Source organism: Notamacropus eugenii, chromosome 1 (genome assembly GCF_028372415.1).
Source record: "Notamacropus eugenii isolate mMacEug1 chromosome 1, mMacEug1.pri_v2, whole genome shotgun sequence".
Lineage (NCBI taxonomy): Eukaryota > Metazoa > Chordata > Mammalia > Diprotodontia > Macropodidae > Notamacropus > Notamacropus eugenii.
This window is the reverse complement of record NC_092872.1, coordinates 255032443-255055270: the sequence shown is the minus strand read 5'-3', so window position 1 is coordinate 255055270 and position 22828 is coordinate 255032443. Positions and strand designations below refer to the sequence as shown.

Here is a 22828-nt window from a genome sequence, read left to right as displayed (position 1 = left end):
GAAGAACTAAGAGGGAGCTGTAGCACAAAACCAGAGGAGAGAGTACTCAGGAGGAACAGCTTAGCAGTAATGTTAACTTCATGCAGAGAAAACCAAGAGGCACAAAGAGTGAGAAATGGTCATTAGGTCAGTTGGTCAGCAAGTATTTTGGAGATAGCTGAGTAGCTCAGTGGATAGAGCATTGGACCTGGAATCAGGAACACTGGGTTCAAATCAGATCTCAGACAGCTGTGTGGCCCTTGGCAAGTCACATATCCATGTGTACTTCAGTCTCCTCATCTGTAAAATGAGCTGGAAATGAAAATGGCAAACCCCTCCAGTATCCATGCCAACAAAACCCCAAACGGGGTCATGGAGAGTTGGACACCAAATATTTATGAAGCACCTGCCATATATCAAGCACCGTGTTAAGTTCTGCTGATTAAGAGAAAGGCCGGAACAGGTGGCTCCCCTTGGGAGCTCACAATCGAATGGAGGAGCCAACATTCTAATGGTGTTAGATTTGGCAGTTGATATCCCATTGGTATTCATAGTCAAGAGAAGGAGTGAAAGGACCCCAAACTTTTGGTTGATCTCCTTTAGGACACTTGTAGGTAGACCCTTGATTGCTTTCTCCTGGGTACAAAGATGGGGCAAGACCCCACCCTGTGGGGAGGAAATAGGTATGAGACTGATGTTTTGGGGACTGTCGTATGGCGTATGCATAAGAAGAGTGGGAAGAGAACATTTTATGAGCTAGAAGGGACTTTAGATGTCATCTAGTCCAATCTCCTTCAGAAGAGGAATATGGGATCCAGAGAGATCCTCGAGGTCCAAGTGACTTGTCCAAGGTCACACAACTAGTAAGTGGCAGATTTGAATTGATTCCCAAGCCAATGAATTTTTCACTGCACCAAAGAAGGAACTCATTCTAGCCTGCCATCTTGTAGCTTCCTAATTTAACTAATTATTTTGCTAACTACAACATGTGCTGAATTCTGTTGTCAAAGGACCAAGAATTTTTTTTTTAATTTGGTAGCCTAGGACAAAGTCCTTATTGTCCCACCTAAGTTATGCCTCTGAAAAAGAGACCCCTTCTCTTTCTACCTACTTCAAACCCTATCTGGGGAAGAGTGTGTCAGTCTGTGCCAAGCCTAGCCCCAGCCACCTGTAGCTCAACAAATACTTGTGCAGGTTGAATTGAATTGACCTTCCATGAGAAGATTTACTTACCCTGCAAGGTCATCATTCTACCAAGTAATCAGTCATTGGTAAACTGCAGTATCACTTGGACGTGACTGGACAAATAAAGATTATGACACTCAGCCAGCTTAGGCCAGTTAGCTCTCAATTCAAGACCTCTTTGGATTGGTGCACATCATAATCCTGCCTGTCTTCCCTTGTATTTAATCACTCCTCAACAAGCATTTATTAAACATCTGCTGTGTGCCAGGCATTGTGCTGCATGCTGAGAATGCAAAGACAAAAACCAGAAAATTCCTGCCCTTGTAGAGCTCACAGTTTTAGTCAGGGAAACCAATGCTTACATATAATGGCAGATGCAAAGAGATACCTGATGATTTTGCAGGGAAGGCACCAGCAATGGATCCAAACAGGCTTCCTGTAGGAGATAATATTTGAGCCTAGCCTAGGAAATTAGAGATTCTAAGAGGCAGAGGTAAGGGGGAAGTGCATTCCAGGCATGGGGCACAGCCAATGCAAAGGCAAAGAGATGGGGGATAGAGTGTCACGTGTGAGAAAAGCTAAGCAGTTCAGCTGAACAAATCTTCCGTAGGGGGTCTGCTCACCACACCAGAGAGTTTCTTCTTTCTTTGATTACCTCATTTTAAAACCCCCAACCACCCTAGTAAATGAAGATGATGGTCAATCATTAGCAGCTGAAACAGTGGTACAACTGTTGTTGGATCCTAATTGGATTTTTTTTTCCTAGCAGGATTTAGAACTGACCAAGACCTTAGAGATCCTTTCATCCAACCCTTTCATCTTATAGATGTTGACACTGATGCTCAAGAACTTAAAAATGACTTACCCAGATCACACCAGGGCTCGAAAAGTACGGATTCCAATTCCCATCCTGTGTCTCCAGAGACCTGGAGCTCTTTCACATTAGACTCTCTGAGGCCCTGAAAGCAAGGACTGTTGGCTTTTTGCCTTTAGTGCCTGGCATATAGTAGGCACTTAATAAATTAGTAGTTGATTGAATAACTGACAGAATGGCTCTTTCCCTTATAACATACTGCAGAGAAGACTAATGACCTGAAGCAAAGTTGTAAAACCTCATTCCTAGGAATCCTGCAGTAGAGAAGATAACAACCCCAGAAATCTTCTGTTTTCCTTAGAGACAACCTCTACTTTATATTTATTTAAAGAGATATTAAGCAGCTAGGTGACCCACTGGTCAGAGGGTTAGACTTGGAGTCAGGAGGACTGAAGTTCAAATTTAGCCTCAGATACTAGCTGTGTGACCTTGAACAAGTCACTTAACCTCTACATGCCTCAGTTTCCAAAGATGTAAAATGAGAGTGATGATAATAATCACACCCATCTCCCAGGGTTTTTGTGATGATAAAATGAGACTATGTTTACAAAGCTCTTTGCAAATCTTAAACTGATATGTAAATATTATTATTATTTTAAATAAATTTAATTTTTTTTTCTGAACTTAGCAAACATCAAATACAATGGGAATTTCCATGTGCACAGAAGAACAGAAAAAGAGAGTTGTATGTGAAAGTGAAGGTCTGTTAGGGGCTGCTAGCTTTTCTTTTTCAGTAAGTAATAAGGGTGACTGATGGCTTTCAAAGCTATTCTGCTTCTCTGCCTTCCTTTCTGGCCTTCCTTCTCAAAGGATATTTGTTAAGACTCTGCTTTGTGCTGATCATTGTGTTTTAGGGAGTACAAAGTTTAGGGAAACCAGGTTCCCTGCTTGGTGGAGTTTATAATCTCTACTGAGGGGATGGGGGTGTGGCTTGGGGCAGGACGAAACCTTAACGATCACAATACTTAAAATTGATGGTTAAGTGGAGGATTGAGGGGGAAGGTGATTTTCTGTAGCCTTCAAATACAGCGTGGTGTGCTGTGGTGGGATGTGGTGTGATGTCGGACCCAGTGTCCCCTGTAATCCTTTCCAACTCATAAATTAAATAGCACAGACAAGAACCTTTGAGATCATATGGGGCACCAAGATGGCTCAATGGTTAGAGCTCTGGGCCTAGAATCAGAAAGACTTGAGTTCAAATCCAGCCTCACGCTCTTACTAGTTGTGTGATTCTAGGCAAGCCATTTAACCTCCCTCAGACTCAGTTTCCCCAACTGCAAAATGGGAATAATAACACTGGCTATTTCACAGGTTGTTGCAAGGATCCGATCTGTAAAGTGCTTAGCACTGTGCCTGGAACATTGTAGGAGTTGTGTAAATGTTTATTCCATCCTTTAGTCTAACCTTTTCATGTTAGATGATGGGTAAACAGTCGAAAAGAAGGGAAGTGATCTGCCCAAGGCCATAAAGGTCAGAAGTGGCATAGCTGAGATTCAAACCCAGGGGCCTCAGACACCAGATCCAATCTGTTTCCCCTATGCCTCTCCAAGCAGATTTCTCTGATGCGGTTTCTGGGCTCTTGGAGGCACTGAACCTTTTCCGTTGCTTAAAGCTCTGGGACCCTTCACCTTTCTGAGGTCATGGACCTCTCTGCTGAAGCCTATAGACCCTTTCTCAGATTGTTTCTAAATGCATAAATCAAACTATGTAGGATTACAAAGGAAGCCAATTATATTACAATAAAAATTAAGTATTTTCCTCATTCAGTTCATGAACCCCTGAAATCTGAGGGTCTGAGGACCCTGGCTCAAGAACCCCTGTTAAATATAAAATAATAATACAAACTTACATTTATATAACACTTTTGTTTCAATGTATGTTACACATTTAAATTTTTTTTAGCCTTTTTAAAAAATAATATTTTATTTTTTCCAATTGCTCATAAAAACAAATTTTAATGCTCTTTTTTAAAAATTTGAACTCCTATCCACATCCAGAGAAAGAACTCTGAACTCTGAATGAAGATCAAAGCATACTATTTTCTCTTTTTTGCTTGTTTGTTTTTTGTGTTTTCTTTCTCATGGTTTTCCCCTTTTGTTCTGATTCTTCTTTCACAACATGACTAATGTGGAAATATGTTTAATATGATTGTACATGTATAGCCTATATCAGATTGAATGCCTTCTTGGGGAGTGGGGAGATCAGGAAGGGAGGAAAAATTCAGAACTCAAAAATCTTATAAAATCAAATGTTGAAAATTAAAAATAAATCAATAATTTCAAAAAAATAAAATAAATTTGAGCTCCAAATTTTCTCTTACCCTTCCTCATTTCCCCCCTCCCTAAGATAGTAAACAGTGATATAGGTTATATATGTGCAGTCATGTAAAACATATTTCTATATTAGTCATGTTGTGAAAGAAGAAATAGACCATAAGAAAAAAAAACAGTATCTTACATATTTTATCCCTTTTTATCCTCCTAACAACCCAGAAAAATCGGTGCTATTGTTCAGTCATTTTCAGTTGTGCCTGGCTGTTCGTGACCCCATTTAGGGTTTTCTTGTTAGAGATGCTGGAGTGATTTGCCATTTCCTCCTCCAGCTCATTTTACAGATGAGGAACTGAGGCAAACAAGGTGATGTGACTTGCCCAGGGTCACACAGTTAGTGTCTGATACCCGATGTGAGCTTGGGTCCTCTTGACTCCAGGTCCAGCCCTATCCCCTGCACCACCCAGCTGCCTTTTGGATTGAGGAGAGGGACCTGGGAGAAAACTGATGAGGCCCATAGGAATGGTATGAGAAGGTAGTTATGCTTTTATGATGAGAGGTATGCCTGGCTGACCAGGACATTCTGTGTCCAATAAAAGGGTCCATTTAGGAAACCAAACTGCTCATCAAGAAGGTTTCATGGTGAATGTTTGTAGAACATAAGCCATAAAATAATCTTACTTTGCCTTTTCTGCCCCCCTATCAATTTGTATAATGACAGATGATAGGGGAGAGGGGAGAGGCTGTCTACAGAATATGTAAAAGGAAAGAAAAGACAAAATTTTCCAGATTGCTATGGACCAAAGGCCCGTGGCAGAGAGATTCCCCAGGAAAGAACCTCTGAGAGGAGAGAAGAGAAAGGTGGAATTGAAGAAGACAGCTTTGGGGAGAGCCAAGAGCTTGGAATTCATCAGGCCTGTGTGAAGACATTTCAGCAAATGGATCTGAATAACTGGGAGTCCCAGTAGAGGAATGGTTCCCTATCCATTGGTTTCTAAATCCCCCTTCTAGTGGCAGAGAAACGTTGGCCTGGTGTCCATCGTAAAAGATGGAGACTCAAACTACTTTGATGTGAAGGAGAATGAGGACCCCCAGGATACAGGCCTGGATGACTTCCTATTCCTTTACTATTTAGTGGAATCAATTTAGTGCCCACCATGTGTTAGGTACCATATATGTACAAATATGGAAGTGAGACAGTCTTTGCCCTCAAGGAGCTTATATTCTAAAGTGGGGAGACTATACATACATACATTCATGTGTGTGTGTGTGTGTGTGTGTGTGTGTGTGTGTGTGTGTGTGTGTGTGTAGATGTAGTAGTCAAGGAAAGGAGTTTTGGTCTTGGGATTGACAAGAATGGGGATCAGACATAGAACATGGGGACATAAGACAGTTTCCAGTAGAAACAATAACTTTGATTTTGATTTATTATTCTCAAAGGAGCAGAGTGTGAGAAGTGCAGATAGGGTGATGGTGGGGTGCACTGTACCAGTTAAAATTAAGGTAGACTGAGGCACAAAGTTCTGAGCATGATTGATTTATTTGAAAAGCACGAATTTACCAATAAATGGGATATCAGCTTTCCCAGCAAAGCTAAGACGCTGAATAAGGAGGACAGTTCTCTTTTATAGTTTTGAGGAGTATAGAACAAAGAGCAGGACTTCATAAGGAGGGAACAAATTATGATTGTTTAAAAGAGCTCGACATCATGAGTGGTGAAATCACTATGATTGGTTATAGAGCTGAGGTATGGGGGACAATATGATTGGTTAGAAATTGGGAATGAGGGGCTAGCACCACCCCTTCCTTCCTGTGATTAAGAAATGTTCATTGTTTGAGACTACCCGCAAGGCTGGAGATAGTGGACCAGACTTCTTTGGACATCAAATTAGACGTGCTTGAAGGATAGCATGGTGGTGTAAAGATACTAGACCAGACTCCCTGGTGTCCATCCAAATCTCTCCAGGATAACAGATTTCCTTGAGGAAATAAGGGATATAACAGTGATTAACAAGAGAACTGGATTTCTAAACTCAACTCGTTACAGGCCAGCTGAATTTCTAAACTAAATTCAGAGACAATTATGAATTAAGTAGTTACAGGACAAAACCAATTAATTGAAAATAGGATCTATTAAAAAAAGACAATCAATCTGATTATTTCAACACACACACACAGTAGCAACATACTTTCTCTGTGTGGGCTCTGGTTTCCTGGTGAATGAGTCAATGGGATGGGGAGCATGGTTGGGACCTGCTTCATAGGATGGTTAAGAAGGCTCAGACACCAATCAGGAGAGCCCAGGCTCTGGGCACAGTGCCAGCTCCATCTTCAATGAATACTTTGATATTTCAGTGCCTTTAGGCCCTCTGCTAGCAATGACAGCAAGCAAGCCTGCCGGAAAGGGGCTAACTAGAAATATTTCCCAGAGCTTATAAATCTGGACTGGAGACAAAATCAACCGAACCCCTCTACTTCTCTGGAGCCACTATAATAGGAATTCAATCTGGCTGTCAGATCAGAGGCTAGCTAGGTCTGACATGTGGATTATGTACAGAATTAAGGATACTGTCAATTGGATATTCTTAAGGGATAGTTCTATTAAGCTCTGCTAATAATAATTCACATTTTTATAGCACGTTAAGATTCGCCAGATACTTCCCTCTTAATCACCTTGTAAGGTAGGTATTGCAGGCATTATTCCCATTTCATAGATGTGAAAACTGAGTCTCAGTTAAGTGAGTTTCTTAAAGCCATGTAAGTAAAGTCTGTCAGAGATATGATTCTGACCCAGGTCTTTTCTGATTTAAAGCCCAGCACTCTTCCTACTGTGGGAACTAATCTGGTAAAATATCCTCCTTTGTCCTGTGTTATTTCTGCCTCCCTAAAGGTTCAGACTGGTCAGCTGGAAGTAGACCATCTTTTTCATGAATAATGCTAGATATGCTGCCCTGGTTAGGGGCAGCCAGGTACTGCAGTGGATAGAGCACCAGTGTAAGAGTCAGGAGGACCTGAGTTCAAATGTCACCTCAGACACTTGACACTATCTGTGTGACCTTGGGCAAGTCACTTAACCCCAATTGCCTCATCCTGGGTCATCTTCAGTCATCCTGATGAATATCTGGTCACTGGATTCAGATGACTTTGGAGAAGTGAGGCTGGTGACCTGCACAGCTCTTCCTCACTCAAAACAAAGTCAAGTGCAAGTCATGTCGTTATTTCTCTGATGGCATGATCTTCTTTGGCAATGAAGAACAAATACACACATAGATATGCTGTCCTGGTAAAATGAGACAGGGCATGAATGGCCAAAGAGGTATAGAGAGATTTGCAGGCATAACACTATGGTGCTCAGTCTTGGGTATTGTAATCTAGGAAGAGCATTGGCAAACTGAAAAGGATGAGAAAGACTCAAAGTTCATATTTTGTGAGAAACTGGAAATATTTAGTCTCTGCTAATGGGAGGGCAGGGGAGATAGGACATGATGGCCACCTGCAAGTGTTTGAGGGACTGTCATATGGAAGAGGAATCAGAAAGGGGAGCAATGGATAGAAGTCATGGAAAGGTTGGTTTTGGTTTGATGGAACAAGAGCAGTAACTAAAATATCCGTACTGCGCTGATGCTCCATGCCAGGCATTTTGCTAGGCCCTGGGGATGCAATGACCAGAAAGTCTCCTGCATGCCTAACCCTGAAGGGTACATTCTCTGGGGAATTCTAAATAAGGGAGGAATCCCAAACTAGGTGTGAGCACCTCCTGTGTGTGTGAGAGTCTTATAGAGGGACATGGGGGAATCTTCCCCTCCTGTCTCTGGGACCAGAGGGAGCCCCTGCAAGGTGGAGGTTAGGCCCACTAGACCAAGCTTCCCTCCCACCAGGGTATGGATAAGACCTCTCTCAGACCAGGGCCAACCTATGCTCTGCCCCCTGCAGGTGGAGCAGTTGGCAAGGCCCAGCTGGAGGTGGTCATGCCAAACTCTGGCTCTGGGTTGGCCTTCTTAATGACATCAGGGATGGTGCCAGAGATGCCTCCAACAACCAACCATTTATTTAGCTCTTACATGCCTCTGTCCTGGGTTCTAGGGGGACAAAGGTGAAAACAACTCAGGGAGGCTTACAATCTGATAGGAGGAGAAGAAATAGGAGAAATCCAGACAAAATCCTTCAGGAAAATGTGAAGAGACAAAAACATACAGCTGGGAGGGTCAGGAAGGGATCATGGAGGATGAACTGGGCCTTAAAGAAAGAGAATGAGGTTCCATAGCCACAGATTTGGAGGGAGGGCAGTCCCAAAAAAGGATCGACCCTTCAGGCTGGTCCATGGGAGGAGAAAAGCAGGACAAGATGGGGAAACAGCTGGCAGACCATGCTGAGTGGAACATGGGGTGCTTGAAGGGAATGGAGATTGAGAGGGAGCCTGTGATTTACAGGTGGGCACTTCCTCAGCACCCACAGGAGAGCACTAAGAGGCCAAGGTCTATACTGCCTTTAGTATCAGAGGCAGCACTTGGACCCAAGTCCTAGGCTGGTTCTCAGTTCATTATTCAGCACCTCACAGTGCCTGGTCCTAATAGGCCTTAAATGCTTATTGGAAGGAAGGAAACAAATGAACATTTGTTAAATGCCTACCATGTGCCAGATCCTGTGCTAAGAGCTCCTTGAAACAACCCTGGGAAGGGTAGGTGCTGTTATTATCCCCGTTTTATAGACAAGGAAACTGAGGTTGTGACTTGATTTGACCTCAGGCCTTCTTGATTTTGGTCCCCTCGATTTCTTAACTGTGTCACCTAGCTGCCAATTGATTGACTGGGTAGGTAGATTAGATCTCAACAAACAGAAAGAAGACGTGTATGTGTGTGTGTGTGTGTGTGTGTGTGTGTGTGTGTGTGTGTGTGTGTGTGTGTGTGTGTGTGTGTGTTTTCATTCTAGAGGCAATGGGAGCCTCCTCCTAGTCAGGGACATAGCCAGGTTTTCCATTAGGGACCTTCCTCTGACAACAGTGTGAAGGATACAAGGGAGAGGGGCCGAGATTGGGGGTAGGGAGGGTAGGGGATACGTTTGGGGAGAAAGGTGAGCAGAAACGGAATTACCGTGGGTGCCGCTGAGGTGGAGACAGGGGGCTCTTGCTTGCAGACCCTCCCCAGGCAACAAAGGCTGGGGGATGTTGGGGGGTGAGAAGATGGAAGGTGGGGTGGTAGGTTGGGTGGAGAGTGAGAAAGGGAGTGTCAGAGACCTCTTGGAGGGAGAAAGTGCCCTGACCTCTCCCCGCCGGCGACTGCCTGCTTCCCCAGGTTCTCCGGAGGCGGAGCTGCCAACCTGGTCTGGTCCAGGGGCAGCCTAGGGGCCGGGCTGGCATAGCCCCGCCCTCTGTTCCCCTCCCCTCCCCCGGGCTGGGCGGCCCCAAAGGCCCGGACTCCCTGAGCTCTCGGACCTTTGCTAGGAGGCCAAGAGCCGGAGCTGTCTGGAGCTGTCCGGAGCTGTCCGGAGCTGCGGGCACTCCTTGCCCTCCAGCAGCACCCCTCTCTGCCAGTCCTCCCGATCCATCCGGCGTTGGCGGAGCCGTAGGTGTCCGGTGGCGTTGTCAGAGACAGCGGCAGCGGCGAGGGTCCACTGGGATGCGCCCGTTGGACTGACCCCTGGCCCCCGGCCCTTCCAGCCATCTCCACATCTTCTCCCTGCTCCTCCTCTGGCCCCCTGGACCCCGGGGTGAGAGGCAGCGTTCGGGACACCCGGGAACCGGGCACGGTCCGTCCGATCGGGCCGCAGCGGCTCGGAAGCCGGGGTCCCCGAGAGGCAGCAGGCGCCTTCTGATGGAAGGCTTGGCCCGGGTCGAGCCCCGGCTCCGCGGCTAAGATGGGGAACAAACAGACGATCTTCACGGACGAGCAGTTGGATAACTACCAGGTGAGGGGCCCAGCTGGGAGCAGGGGCTGGGCTGGGCTGGGGGATTGGGATGGTGCGCCCTCAGGCCGCCTTCTGCCCCCTGCCAGCCGCTCCTCCTCCATCCTCAGCCCACCCTAACTTAAGACCCCCTAGAAGCCCCGCTGCGCTGTCCAGGAGGCGGGTTCGGCCGGGATCCGCCCTTTATCCCTAGCCGGCTCTCCGGACTCCCGGGATGCTCGGGGCAGGGGCGCCCATGTGGGGTACAGTGGTTTGGGTTCCTAGGCTTCTCCAGCACCCTCAGGAGCGGGAAGGGAAGTTTTTGCAAAGAAGATCAAGGTTTGAGCACTCACGCTAAAGTCTCTGCACCTCTCGGGACTCAGTTTCCTCTTCTGTGAAAGGGGGATAATATTTGAACTGTTTACCTCAGAAGACTGTTGTGAGGAAAGTGTTTTCGTAAACGATAAAGGACAATAAAATGGTGAGCTCTTGTAAAGAGTATCTGCCCCCTCATCCTCCTCCCCAATCCCTCTCGGGCATCTTTATGAGAACTGCTGAGACATCTTCTTTATCTGTCCCAGGACTCTTGTAGGACATCCCTTCTCCTGTCACATTCTGCTTCCTGAATCTGTCTCTTCTTTCATTCCCTCACTTCCAGATTCCAGGTGACCTAGAATCCGAGTCTAGGTCTAGGTCTCTGGAGCTGTCTTTCCGTTCTTTTCTTATCCCTCTGTTCTGCATAGGCAGCACCAGGCCTAACCAGGCAGAGGGGCCCCAGAAAGACGGAAATGGGGCTGCCTCTGGGAGCTGCTTCCATCTCAATACCCCTAAAAATGGGGTAGGAGAAAATGTTAGAAGTTTGGACCACAGTGCTCAGCCCAGAGCTCATACCCAAACCCTCTAACCTTGGCTCTCTTAGTCAATTAAACAGACCCAGGGCACTCTGAGAATCAGAGGTGAAGGGGAGAATTAGAAAAAAAAAAAAAGAGAGAGAGTGCAAGGAAGGGGTGTCTGTTCAGGCCCCCAGGTGCATCTTTTCCTTCTCTTTTCTGAATTTTAATCTTAAGCAATTTTTAAGTAAAATGGAACCAACACCTTTAACAAATATAATTAAATTGAATTTAAAATGCAAGGAATATCCAAGTAAAGAAATAATAATTAGCTTTTACATCATGCTTTAGGATTCGGAAAATACGTCAACTACCTTGTTTTATAGTGACAGCAGTTCTAGGAGAGAGATGCTATTATTAAGCCCATTTTACAGATGAGAAAACTGAGGGAGAGGCTGAATAACTTGCTCAGAATCATGTAGTATCTAAGTCCATATTTGAACTTCCTTCTTCCTGACTTAAAGTCTAGCACTCTGTCCAGTGTGCCACCCAGCTGCCTTAGAATTCAAGATGTTTTGTAGTCTGACTGAAAGAAAAATTATTTTTAGAAAACAATAGCGATGTGTTTTCTCTCTGCTTCTTCTAAATCTGTCCGTGCACTTATAAAATATTTTTGGTTTTCAAAATATTATGATTGCTATGTCTGTGGCTTTTCTGTTCATCTTTTCCTTCCTTCCTTGTTCCTTCCTTCCTTCCTCGTTCATTTGTTCCTTCGTTCCTTCCTTTCTTCCTTCCCTCCTTTCTCCTCCCTTTTTCTCAGAGATCACTTAGTACAACCTACTCCCTTTGGCAGATGAAGAAACTGGAAGAAGACTGTTACCGGTCCAAAGTTACATGGGACTGGATCTAATAAGGTGAAATTCAATAGGGATAAATGTAAAGTCTTGTGTGTGAGTTCAAAAAGTCAGCTCCTCCAGTCTAGGAAATCTGCCTCCTTTGGCCCAGGAGGAGAGGCATCTGAAATTCAGCTGGGTGACCTAGGGCTCTCAAGTTGCTAGATGTCAAGTGTACTTTGAAGAAATAGAGAATGAACTTGGGATCTTGGCCCTGGGGACTTGTAGTGCCAACCCAGTGTTCTGGTTACTGGGTCTCTGTCCTCTACTTAGCTTCATTTACAGAGCTGGGAGAAAGCCTTTGGTGTCAAGTTCAAAGTCTATTCAGGAGCCCAGCCTGGCCTTGGCTCTGGCACTGAAGGGGAGAATAATATATGTGAAGTTGTAGCCCCAGAGACTTCTTCCCTTCTTCAGGTGACATCCTTGAAGTTTCTCCCCTTGGAATGGCATCCAGAGATACTTGATCATTCCCCTAGGAGAAGGTGGGCATCACCCTTCCACTGCCCAGGATGGCTACTTATGAAGGGCAATGTCTTTTCTTTCATTATTATTTTCAATGTGATGTTTTATCTCCTAAAGCCAGGAGCTACCCGAGGGCAACGCAAGATACACGGTAGGTTTCCTATAAATACTCCCTGGCAGTTTGATGGACCCAAAAGATGAACTAATCAGAATGTACATAGGATTACAGGATTTAGATCCAGAAGGCATGATAGGGGTCATTTAGGTCAACCCTGCCTCCTCTTTTACAGAAGAGGAAACTGAGGTCTAGGGAGCTTTAAGTAACTTGCCAAAGGTTACCCAAGGAGTCCACTCCATTGCGGTTCCAAGGAAGGAGAGGGTATGTCTTGGGGATAGGGGTGAGGAGAGAAGACATGGTGCAGAGCCAGGATTCAAACCCAGATCCTCTGTCTCCAAAGGCAAGGAATGCTCTTTCCACTCTACCTTGTTACTACCTATAGACTGCACCCTGTGGTATGGGTCATGCCATGATTTGCAGCGATAGAGGCTCTCTCTGAATTTCAAATGTTAGTTCAGGTTAGACTAGTGTTGCTTCTGTTCTTAAAACTTTCCAGGGTAGGAGACATTGTGATCTTCCTTAGGACGAGGTGACACCGCTTTGTAATTTTTTTTCCCCTTTTTCCTTCTTTTCCTTTCTCCTTCACTCCTTTACCATACTTACACTTCACTTTCTTTTTTTCTTCCCTCCCCTTCTCCTCCCTTCCCCTTCTCCTCCCTTCCCTCCTGTTCTTCCCTTGCCTACCCTTTCCCTATCTCTTTTCCTTCTCTTCCTTCTCCCTTTCTCTTTTCCTTCACTTCTTTTTTCTTTTCTTATCTTTTTACAAATAGTAAATACTTATTTTCTCTCTCTCCCCTTCACCTCTTTACGTTTTCTATTTTTTTTTTTTTGCCAGGAAGCTATCTATGTCCTTCCTCTGGTTCTAGGGCTTTGATACTAACCTGTATTCTCCTCACTGAAACTTGAACACATTGCTTCTAAATTCTCTTCTCACTGAAAGTGGGGAAAGAACAAGTCATACATTTCCCAGGTTCCAACATTCTGGTGATATCAACTTCTCATAGTTTTAAAAAAAAGTGAGACCATGTGGTATAATGGTTAGAGACAGGTCTCAGAGCAAAAAGGCCTAGGTTCCAGTCCTTCTTCTGACACTCCCCAAATCACTCACCCTTTCAGTGCTCCACACAACTCCCCAAGACTAGAAGTTGCAGCAGAGGTGCCAGCTTGTATTGGCAGCAGGAATTTCCTCACTAGGAAACTGCATGTCAGAGATCAGTCTCTGTTCTTATCCATATTTTGATGGTACTGTCTCATATCAACCTGTGAGGAAAGTAGCAAAGGCATTTTACAAAGAAGGAAACTAAAACCTAGGGAAAGGATGGGATCTGCCTAAAGCCACATAGCTGATAAGTGCCAGACCTCTTGACTCTTACGTCCAGCACCCCTTCAGGAGTCTTATGATGCCTCTCATGTAGCCGTTACTGGTCTCTGTATTTAAAAAGAGACAACTGATGTTCTGGTCTTTTTTCCAAACCCTGCTTGATTCTTCACCAAGTCCTTCTTTTGGGTATGAAATGGGACTCTGATTCTCAGATGGATGCACAATGAGTTCAGTGGCTGTTCACATCTTTTCTCTTCTTGTTCTCCCTTCTCCTCCCTCCCTCCCCCCTCTAATCTTATAGGTCCATAGATTTATAAATTGAAGGACTTAAGAGTTCATCCAGTCCATCCCCCTCCCTGTACAGATGAGGAAACTTGGGCAAGTGACTTGCCCAAAGTCACAGAGGCAGGCCCCAACAGAGTCAGGGTTAGAACCCAGCACCTCTGACTTCAGAACAAGGGATTTTTCCTCCATATATGCCATGTGTGCTCTTTTCATTCTTAATGACAAACCTCAGTGACCTGTCCTAAACTTGCAATAACAATTCAGATCATTTCCACCAATGATAATGGAAGGGTTATTTTTGTTACAAACCACTATTATTCTACCCATTTTACTGCAGGGTACACTGAGAGCTAGAGACATTGGCTGACTTCTCCAAGGTCAAACAAAGATGGGGGCAGAACTAGAATTTGAATCCAGGTGTCTTAGCCCTGTCCTGTTTGTGCCATACCACATTAGGGGTGAAAATTACTTCAAAGTCATGGGTGGTCTAGTCCAGTGATGGTTTTCTTGGGTTTTTCTTCCTCCTAAATCAAAACATAAGAACTAGGCCCTTGTCAGACCATTAGAACACAAAATGGTACATCTCCTAAAGCATCTGTTTGTATTCCCTGCACTTCTTGTACACACACACACACACACACATACCTCAGCCCTTCTGCTAATTAGCACACAATTGAATTGCTGGAGTTCCAATGCCACCCAAATGTCATTAAAAATACTCCAGCTTGCCAGGGCAGTGTCAGCAACTCCATCAGAGAGGCCAAGTCCTTTTCTAGAATGAGTCTGGGATGCCTCCTGTCTGGGACATTGTTCAGGACTCTCAACACAAGCATCTCTCATTGACATGCATATCAGGCTGCCCAGACTCCTCTGGCAGGAGCAAAGGAAGTTGGAGCCAAGGCAGTGGGCATCTCCTGAAACAACCTCATCAGAATCCCAAAGGGCTGTGCTCCAAAGTACATTCAGAATCCATTCATTCATCACTTAGAAGGTACTGGCTATAGGTCAAGTGCTGTGCTAGGTGATGAGGATCTAGAGACCCACTCCCCCAAAAAAGTTCATTCCTCAAGGAGCTTACATTCTACTGGGGTGAAAGGGAAAGGAACAAACATTGATTAGACATCTACTGTGTGCCAGGCACCATGCTAAGCACTTTATAAATATTATCTCCTTTGATCAAACAGATCAGCAAATGCGAAATATACAATATGTAGAATAAATAAAGGTAATTTTGGAGGTGCATTAACAGCTAGAGGAATAAGGGGAGGTGAAGCTCAGATACCCATAAAGATTTGCCTACTTCTTCATAAATCAGGAAAGGGGAAGAGTGAGTGTGGCCCAGCTTCTAGTCCCAGCTCCACCACTAACTACCCGGGTGACCTTGCCTAAATTATTCCTTTCCGCTCTGGGTCATAGTTCGCTCATCTGTCAAATGGGAAGAACATTTGCCCTGCCTTCCTCACAGGGACACTGTGAACATCAAAGGAGATAAGAATGGGTCAGCCCTTAGCATCAGAGGATCCGAAGCTGGATTCTTTCATTGTACGGCAGAAGACACGGAGGCTCAGAGAGATTACTTTCCCCAAGTTATTCGGAGAGTGAGCAATGGGTTGGACTGGGTGTGGTCTTACCCAACTCTGAATTCTGTCAATTCATAAATGGCTAAACTGGGATTTGAACTCAGGTCCCTTGACACTGAATCCAGTATTTTTTTTTCCATTAAAATAAGCATCCTTGTTTGAAAACTATGAGGCGTTCCATGAATATTCCTCCCCAGAATTATCCCCATGCTCCTTCTGTAGCACAGAGGACCAGGGATGGGGGAAGGGGAAACCAGCACTTCCATACAGACTTAAGCACTGCCAGCCAGATCTGTTCTCCCCATCCATCTCCCTTCTTCAAGGGATTTCCCATCAAACCCAAATTCTTTGTCCCTAAGGGGGACAAATGTGAATGTCACCTCCTCTGATCACAATGCTTCCTCCAGATGGCTATTTTCCAAAAGCACCTCTTGGCTGAGGGTCATGCTGTGGTTTGTAGAGATGGAGCCCCCCTATCCCTACCCCCAAACCAGAGCTTGGAGCTTTGAACTCTTCTTCTGACCCTCCTCCCCAGCCCTCCTCATCCTACCCTGACTGCTGAGACAATCCCTCATACCCAAATGTTTACTTTCCCTGTTTTGTGTCAGTCTTTGTGGGTCAGTGGAAAGATCCTGCACTGGGGCCAGGCCTGAGCATTAGATCATGTATGTCCCCTTAGGTCACTGACATCCCATCTTCAAAACTCGGCTTCCTGCTCTGACCAATGAGAATAGTAATAATAATGTCTATCCTGAGAAGTGCTCAGGAAGCCTTATAGCAAAGTCAAGTGTTGTCGTTATTGATCCAATACTGTACGGCAGTGATGCCAAGCTCAAATGGGAATAGACCATCCCTGAAGGCCCCAGACTGACTTAGAAAACCACACCCTGCTTCTTTTCTTTCTTTTTTATTAATACATTGACACATTAAGACTATATAGGAACAACATTTTAATCTGGTTTGGTGGTGCTTGGGATGCTCTGCTTTAGAGGCTCATGTGGGGACTCCCTGTACCCACGTGGATGGAGTCCTCGCTGTATCTCAGGCAGTTTGGTGTAGAAGAAAGTATGGGATATGGAGTCAGTGTTCCCAAGTCCTGAGCTCTGCCCCTTATGGACTCTTGCCCTTGGGCAAGTCACCTTTCTGGGCTTCAGTTTCTTTATTTATAAAATGAAAGGATGAGACTGTAACACACACATACATATATATGTATATGTAACATATAGCAATATTACATACATTATATTATATGTGTATATTTTATATATATATATAATCTGTAAGGCCCATTTCAGCTCCAAATAATATGACTCTTTGTCCATAGATGGTCTTCGTGAGTTGCTTCAACCAAAAATAATCCTTCCCCAAGTATATAACTTCTGGGCAAGAGTGTTTCACATTTAGCCAGGCCAGCCTCCAGATAAAATGCACCTAGTCCTATATTAGGCTCACATGTAAAACCACTCCATGTTAGAAAGAACCTTCCCAAACTTGTCCTCCTTGTTGGCATAGTCTTTAAGAGACCAGGGTCATCCTGATGAAGTCAGAGGACTCAACCTCAAATCCTGATTCTGAAGCTTATGATCCGCATGACCCTGGGCAAGCTACCAACCCTCTTTCCTCCAGGCTTTCTCATCTGTAAAATAAGAAGGTTTGGCTAGATGGGTCATTTTCAAGGTGTGATCCAGGGATCCCTAGGTGTCCCTAAAGTCCTTTCAGGAGGTCCATGAGATCAAAACCACTTTATAATAATACTAGGTTGTTTTAATTTGCAATATGGTAAGTATTGATAGATATAACCCCCCTAAACAAAAGCTGTTTTCAGGGGAGGCAGAGGAGAGTCTTCAACAGTTTGTAAGAGTGTAAAGAGGTCTTAAGACCAAAAGTTTGAGAACAGCTGGACTTAATGACCTGAAGAGTTCCTTCTAATCCCAGATCTATGATGACATGATCTTATGGTAATGGGAAGACTTTAGTAAGAAGTGATTTTAAGCCATGATAAAAAAAAAAATGAGATGGAAAATGTGTTTTTAAAAGTGAGAGCAGGTTTATTTTTCTGAGAACATTTCCTGCTGGTTTTTATTCATTCAAAAGATTTACTAAATCATTACTGTGTGTGTAGGACTCCATGGGATGCTGGGGAAGATACAAACTATATGAGACATGGTCACTGCCCTCATATGAGGCTAGTGGGACAAGAAGATATAAAAAGAGGTGGGCATAAACATACAACAAATCATTTTAGATGTCTCAGAGAGGTCTAAAACAGAAATGCTATAGAATGTCTGAGGGAGGAGATCCTCCTAGCCTGAGGGAGCTTCAGGGAAGGAAGAGGAGGCCATTGAGTTGGACTTTATGATGATGTTAAAAAAAAAAAAAAGACCTTTCAAAAAGTTAAGACCTCTGGTGGATACAGTGACCAGTTCCCACCTCTTGGCAGAGGAGGGATGGACTAGAGCGGCAGAACAAGTCATATTTTTTCAGGCATTTGAATTGAATGTTAAAGTACAGGTAACCAAGGGAGGACATTGCAGGGATACAGAATAGGATGGGCTAAAGTACAGAGTGAGAGGAGTGCAAAGCCCTTTCAGAGATTAAAGATGTAGAAGTGGACAGGACATCAGAGGTCATCTCATTCAGCCTTTGCACTTTGTAGATGAAAAAACCCGGGTGATTTTTAGGACACGTGTGTTGTTCTAAGTCTCACAGTGACTTTGTAATATGTAATCCTGGGCAGGATTTATATATTCCCTACCTTTAAATCCTGCCTTGGAAGGCACTCCCACTTCAGAGTCAGTTGTCTTTCTGATGTACCGTGATGCTGCTTCTTATTCTAAATATTCCTTATGTGGACAACTGATGGCATCAAGACTAAGCAATCAGTAAGCATTTGTGAAGTACCTACTATAAACACCAAGGGAGATTCCTATCTGGGAGCCTTACAGTGTTAGAGTGAACAAAGAGTTAACTACCTGACTTGGACCTCTTCAGACAATATGAGCTGGGGACACCATCTGCTCCCATGCCCAGTAATCAGACTCCTGCCTCACTATCTGCCAGTGGGCAGGGTTTGAGGGGAGGCCAGGAACTGGGATATTTGAGCCCTGAGCAAATGAAATCTAAGAGGATGACCCTCTAGGATTACCAAGTGTTCTTTAAAAAAAAAAGTTCCCTGGAGAAAAAAAGGGAGTTCTAGAAGTCCTCAGACGTTAAATTAGGACACCTTGTTTACTTAATTAACTTAGCTATCATTCTTATGATTGTGCAACATTAATCTGTTCAGTAGCCATCCCATATCTCCATTGTCTTCATTTTTTTTTTTTATACATAACCAAGAAGAGTACTATCCTGGGGAGTCATAGGGAACATGAGGTCATAGATTTAGAACTGGAAGAGACCCTCAGTGGCTGTTTAGTCTAATCACCTTATTTTACAGATGAGGAAACTGAGTCACATTAGGGTAAAGTGACTTTCCCAAGTTCACACACATTGTAAGGATCAGAAGAGAGATTTGAGCCCAGGTCCTCTGTCTCCAGTCACAACTCTTCTCATCACTAGTGTTATGGCCATGGATAGGCCATGCTTTTTCTCTGATCCTCAGTTTTCTCCTCTGTCAAGTGAAGCCTTGGGACTACCTGAATTCTAAAGGCCTCCCCATGTCTGATAGTCCAACTGGTTTAATCACCACAGATTTAGAGTCACCACATTCCCAGTTCTCAAGGTTTTAGTCTATGGGATGAAAGAGAAAAATTCAAGTTTTACCTGTCGGTGAATTGGGCATCACAGGTGGTTTCTCTGTGGCATTTTGATATTAAAAGGGAAAACAAGTAATTCAACTCCATCCCCACCCTCCCCCCCAGCTTTATCCCAGTGTATTTAGTCTCTTAGTTCAGGCTGTCTAGAAAAGGACGCTAAGGACCATACTAGACAGAGTGTTTGACTTGGGAGTCAGAAAGACCTTGAGTTCAAATTCAACCTCAGAAACTGACTGATTGAGTGACTCTGGACAAGTCATTCATCCAGTGTCAGCCTCACTTCCCTTATTTGTAAAGATGGAGATAATAATGGCATCTAACACCCAGGGTTTTTTCAAGCATCAAGTGGAATAATATGTGTAAAAGTGCTTTTCAAAACTTAAAAAATGTTATATGAATATTATCTATTATTTTTATTTCAGAGATCTCAAAGTAATTGAATTCTGCCAACTCACTCAGGTTTTTTCCCCCTTTAACAGGACTGTTCCTTCTTCAATCGGAATGACATCCTCAAGTAAGCAGATTGTTCTCTTGTCCATTCTCTTTTAGGGGGTAATGGGAGGTCTGGTCATTGGCAGGACATCGGACTTCACACTCATCTGGTACCTGGAAATCCCAAGGACCCCATTTGTCCTTTCCTTTCTAAGCTGGGAAAAGAGAGAGGATGTTCTTTCTTAGATCCAGGGCCAGAAAACATGCAGGACTCAAACTGCCTCCCTGGCCCTTGACCTGGGGGCTGTCTCATAACCATAGTAACAAGAACAGCAATTGTAGCTCACAATTGCAAAGGGTTTCATCCCGAACTGATGCTTACAACATCCAGGTGAGGCAGGTTGGTGTAAATACTCTTCTCCCCATTTGACAAATGAGGAAATAGAAGCTCAGAAAAATGAAGGGATTTCCCTAGGGTCATATGGGTAGATGGTGGGATGGGAACCTAGGTCTCAACTCCCAGGCTAGGGCTCAGACTCTAATTTAACTATATGACCTTGGGCTCATGATTTTCCCTCTCTGGTCTTAGTTTCCCCATCTGTAAAATGAGGAGATTGACCTAGATGATCTCTAAGTTGCCACAGAGAATTTCTAGCTATGAGAATTTCTAGATTTCTGTTGTTCTATAAACCAAGTAGATTTGTCATGGGAGATGCTCAGAGTCACTCCAGAAGCACAAAGTAGGGAGAAGAATCTGGATACAGAGATGAGATCTGTAACTAGCTGGTGGGAGTGATTTTTCAGGGGACAGAGGGCTTTTCTGATATCCCTAAAATCAGCTCCATAATTAGCCATATCTCTGTGATGATAAAATAATAACTTATACTCACAAAACACTTCATATATGTTATATCATTTGATCTTTATAAAATCTCCTTTAGGCTATTGCTAGCACTTTTCCTTTTTTACAGATGAGGAAACTGAGGCTCAGAGAAGCAACTTGCTAGTAGTAAGCTTCTGCCAGGTCATTCGGCCCTCTTGTCCCACTCCCTTCCCACTAGACCACCCTGCCCCTAAACCAGCTCTGTGGCTAAAATGCAGATACTGGCCGTGAGTTCCAAAGCTCACCTGATAATCTTCTGTACTTATCCCATCTCTGGGCTCCTCAGTGTGAGCTCTTTCCTCCATCACTTTTGTCGATCCTCCTCTGTGACTTGGTACTTTAGAACTGATTCCTGTATTTCCTGTTTATTGATACCTTTCATCTTGACTACCGTATCATCCCCTCCACCATTGAACTTAACCCTTTGACAGAGAAAAACAACTAAGCAAAAATATCTGATACAGAGACTGTGATTGTCCTCACTGGATGACCCCACTGCCTCTCCGCTGTTTTCTGTGCCTGGAACACTCTGCCTCCTCACTGCAGCTCCTGGCTTCCCCGGCTTCCTTCAAGAGTCAGCCCAAACCCTACCTCTGGGGTTGAGGGGAGATCTTGGAGATCACCTTCTGTTTTCACTTGATACATTCTGTATGTATGTAGGTCTTTGTATGTTATCTCCTCCATCCAGGAGAATCTTAGCTCCTTGAAGATGGCCAGGATAGGGTTTTTATCTTAATATAGTAGGCACTTCTAACAGAGCCTGATATGCAGTAAGCACTTAACAAATGTTTGCTGACTGACCAAGGGCCAAATCTGAGGTGCACATTCCTCTCCCAGAGTCCAATATTAGTATTTTTTGATGGGCTTCAGATCTGAACAATCTAACTGGACTTCGGGGCTTCTTCCAGCTTGAACATGCTATGAACTTGTCTCAAATCAACTCGTTTCTGGGAGGCAGCATGTGTGCTTCCATGGAAAAGGCCCTATGGTGCTCTCTACCTGAGGGACTTCTGTGGTCTCCAAGGTCCCTTTCAGCTACAGTTCTATGATCTCAAGACCCACATTGGGGTGGGGGTTTCCACACCAGGAACTCAGATGAAATCACCAACTTGGACCCTCTCACCCTCCTCCTCCTCCAATGCTAGGGACATGCTCCAAACCTGTTAAAGATCACAGAGTTATGGGATTTAGAGCTGAGGGGAATCATAGATTATCTATAGTCTAACTCCCTCAACTTACAAAACAAGAAACCGATGACCAGAGAGGAGAAGTAGAACCTTATAATTCACAGTGACCGCAGAGTTTATTGGGGTCTTCCTGACTATTCACAGAGATCCCAGCAAGAGGTGAGCTGTCCTTGGTAGTCATGACGCCTGACTTAGCCGCATTTTGACTGAAGCTGATTTCCAAGCCTGCTGCAAGGGTAAAGATTGCATCACAAGAGGATTGTCAGAATTGGGAAATGACGGGAAATGTCACCTCGTTTTTTGGCTCCACTGGGTCTCTTTCTGCCAGTAGGGATATCATATTGCACTAAAAGCCAGAAACAGTTGTAAAATCTCTGGGATTTGCTTTCCCTCCACAGAGGTGGCAGGTGCTGCCTGGGATTTGGCTCCCAACAGCTTTGCCATTGCCAGGCCCTCTATGCCATCAAAAAAGGGGGCATCTCTCTGGATTCTGTCCTTCATTGTTTGTGACTCTTCTCTAAGAAGGTTCTCTGGAAGATGCCCCAGTTCTGTGTCCCTTTGCAGATTCTCCCCCTTCCCACAAGTTTCTCAGTTCTCATTTCCTCTTGGGGAAGGGGTGACTCAGACCAGCAAAGGGAGGATCAGAGGTGCTATATAGGGGTGGGGAACCTGCAACCTCACAGCCTCATTTTACAGATGGGGAAATAATGCCCCAAGGAAGTCGTGTGATGACTTACCCAAGGTTACACAAGCACTCAGGTCACTCAGAGGCAGGATTTGAACCCAGGTCTTCTGATGAAGTGATCAGATGAATCCCTTTTATTTACAAACATTCCTCTAATATCTCTTAGCTTTGGCATCTGTATTTGTCTAGGAAGACTTTTTTAAAATGTT

The 22828-nt window shown here is 44.3% G+C and overlaps 1 protein-coding gene and 1 long non-coding RNA gene across 5 annotated transcripts in view; one reads left to right on the top strand and one right to left on the bottom strand.

Moving 5' to 3' along the window:
• Positions 1-5834: 5834 nt before the first annotated feature.
• Positions 5835-22163, bottom strand: LOC140517398 (uncharacterized). 2 transcript variants are annotated; one of them, XR_011971575.1, is made up of 6 exons: positions 21987-22082; positions 20993-21169; positions 19888-20079; positions 13600-13751; positions 13373-13424; positions 5835-6287 (listed from the first exon to the last, which is right to left on the bottom strand). It is a non-coding gene; the product is annotated as an uncharacterized lncRNA (long non-coding RNA). The 2 variants fall into 2 exon arrangements; XR_011971576.1 differs by lacking the exon at positions 13373-13424 and having other exon boundaries at positions 21987-22163.
• The window catches only part of CIB2 (calcium and integrin binding family member 2), a 30789-nt gene continuing 17624 nt past the window's right edge, over positions 9664-22828 (top strand). Inside the window, exons 1-2 of one of the 3 annotated variants that reach the window (XM_072628591.1) lie at positions 9664-10212; positions 19912-19946. In XM_072628591.1, the coding sequence (XP_072484692.1) occupies positions 10162-10212; positions 19912-19946 (86 nt within the window). In that variant the 5' untranslated portion in view covers positions 9664-10161. Of the gene's footprint in view, positions 10213-19911; positions 19947-22085; positions 22171-22828 lie in introns of those variants that run through there. The other 2 variants (XM_072628594.1, XM_072628593.1) reach the window with 2 other exon arrangements.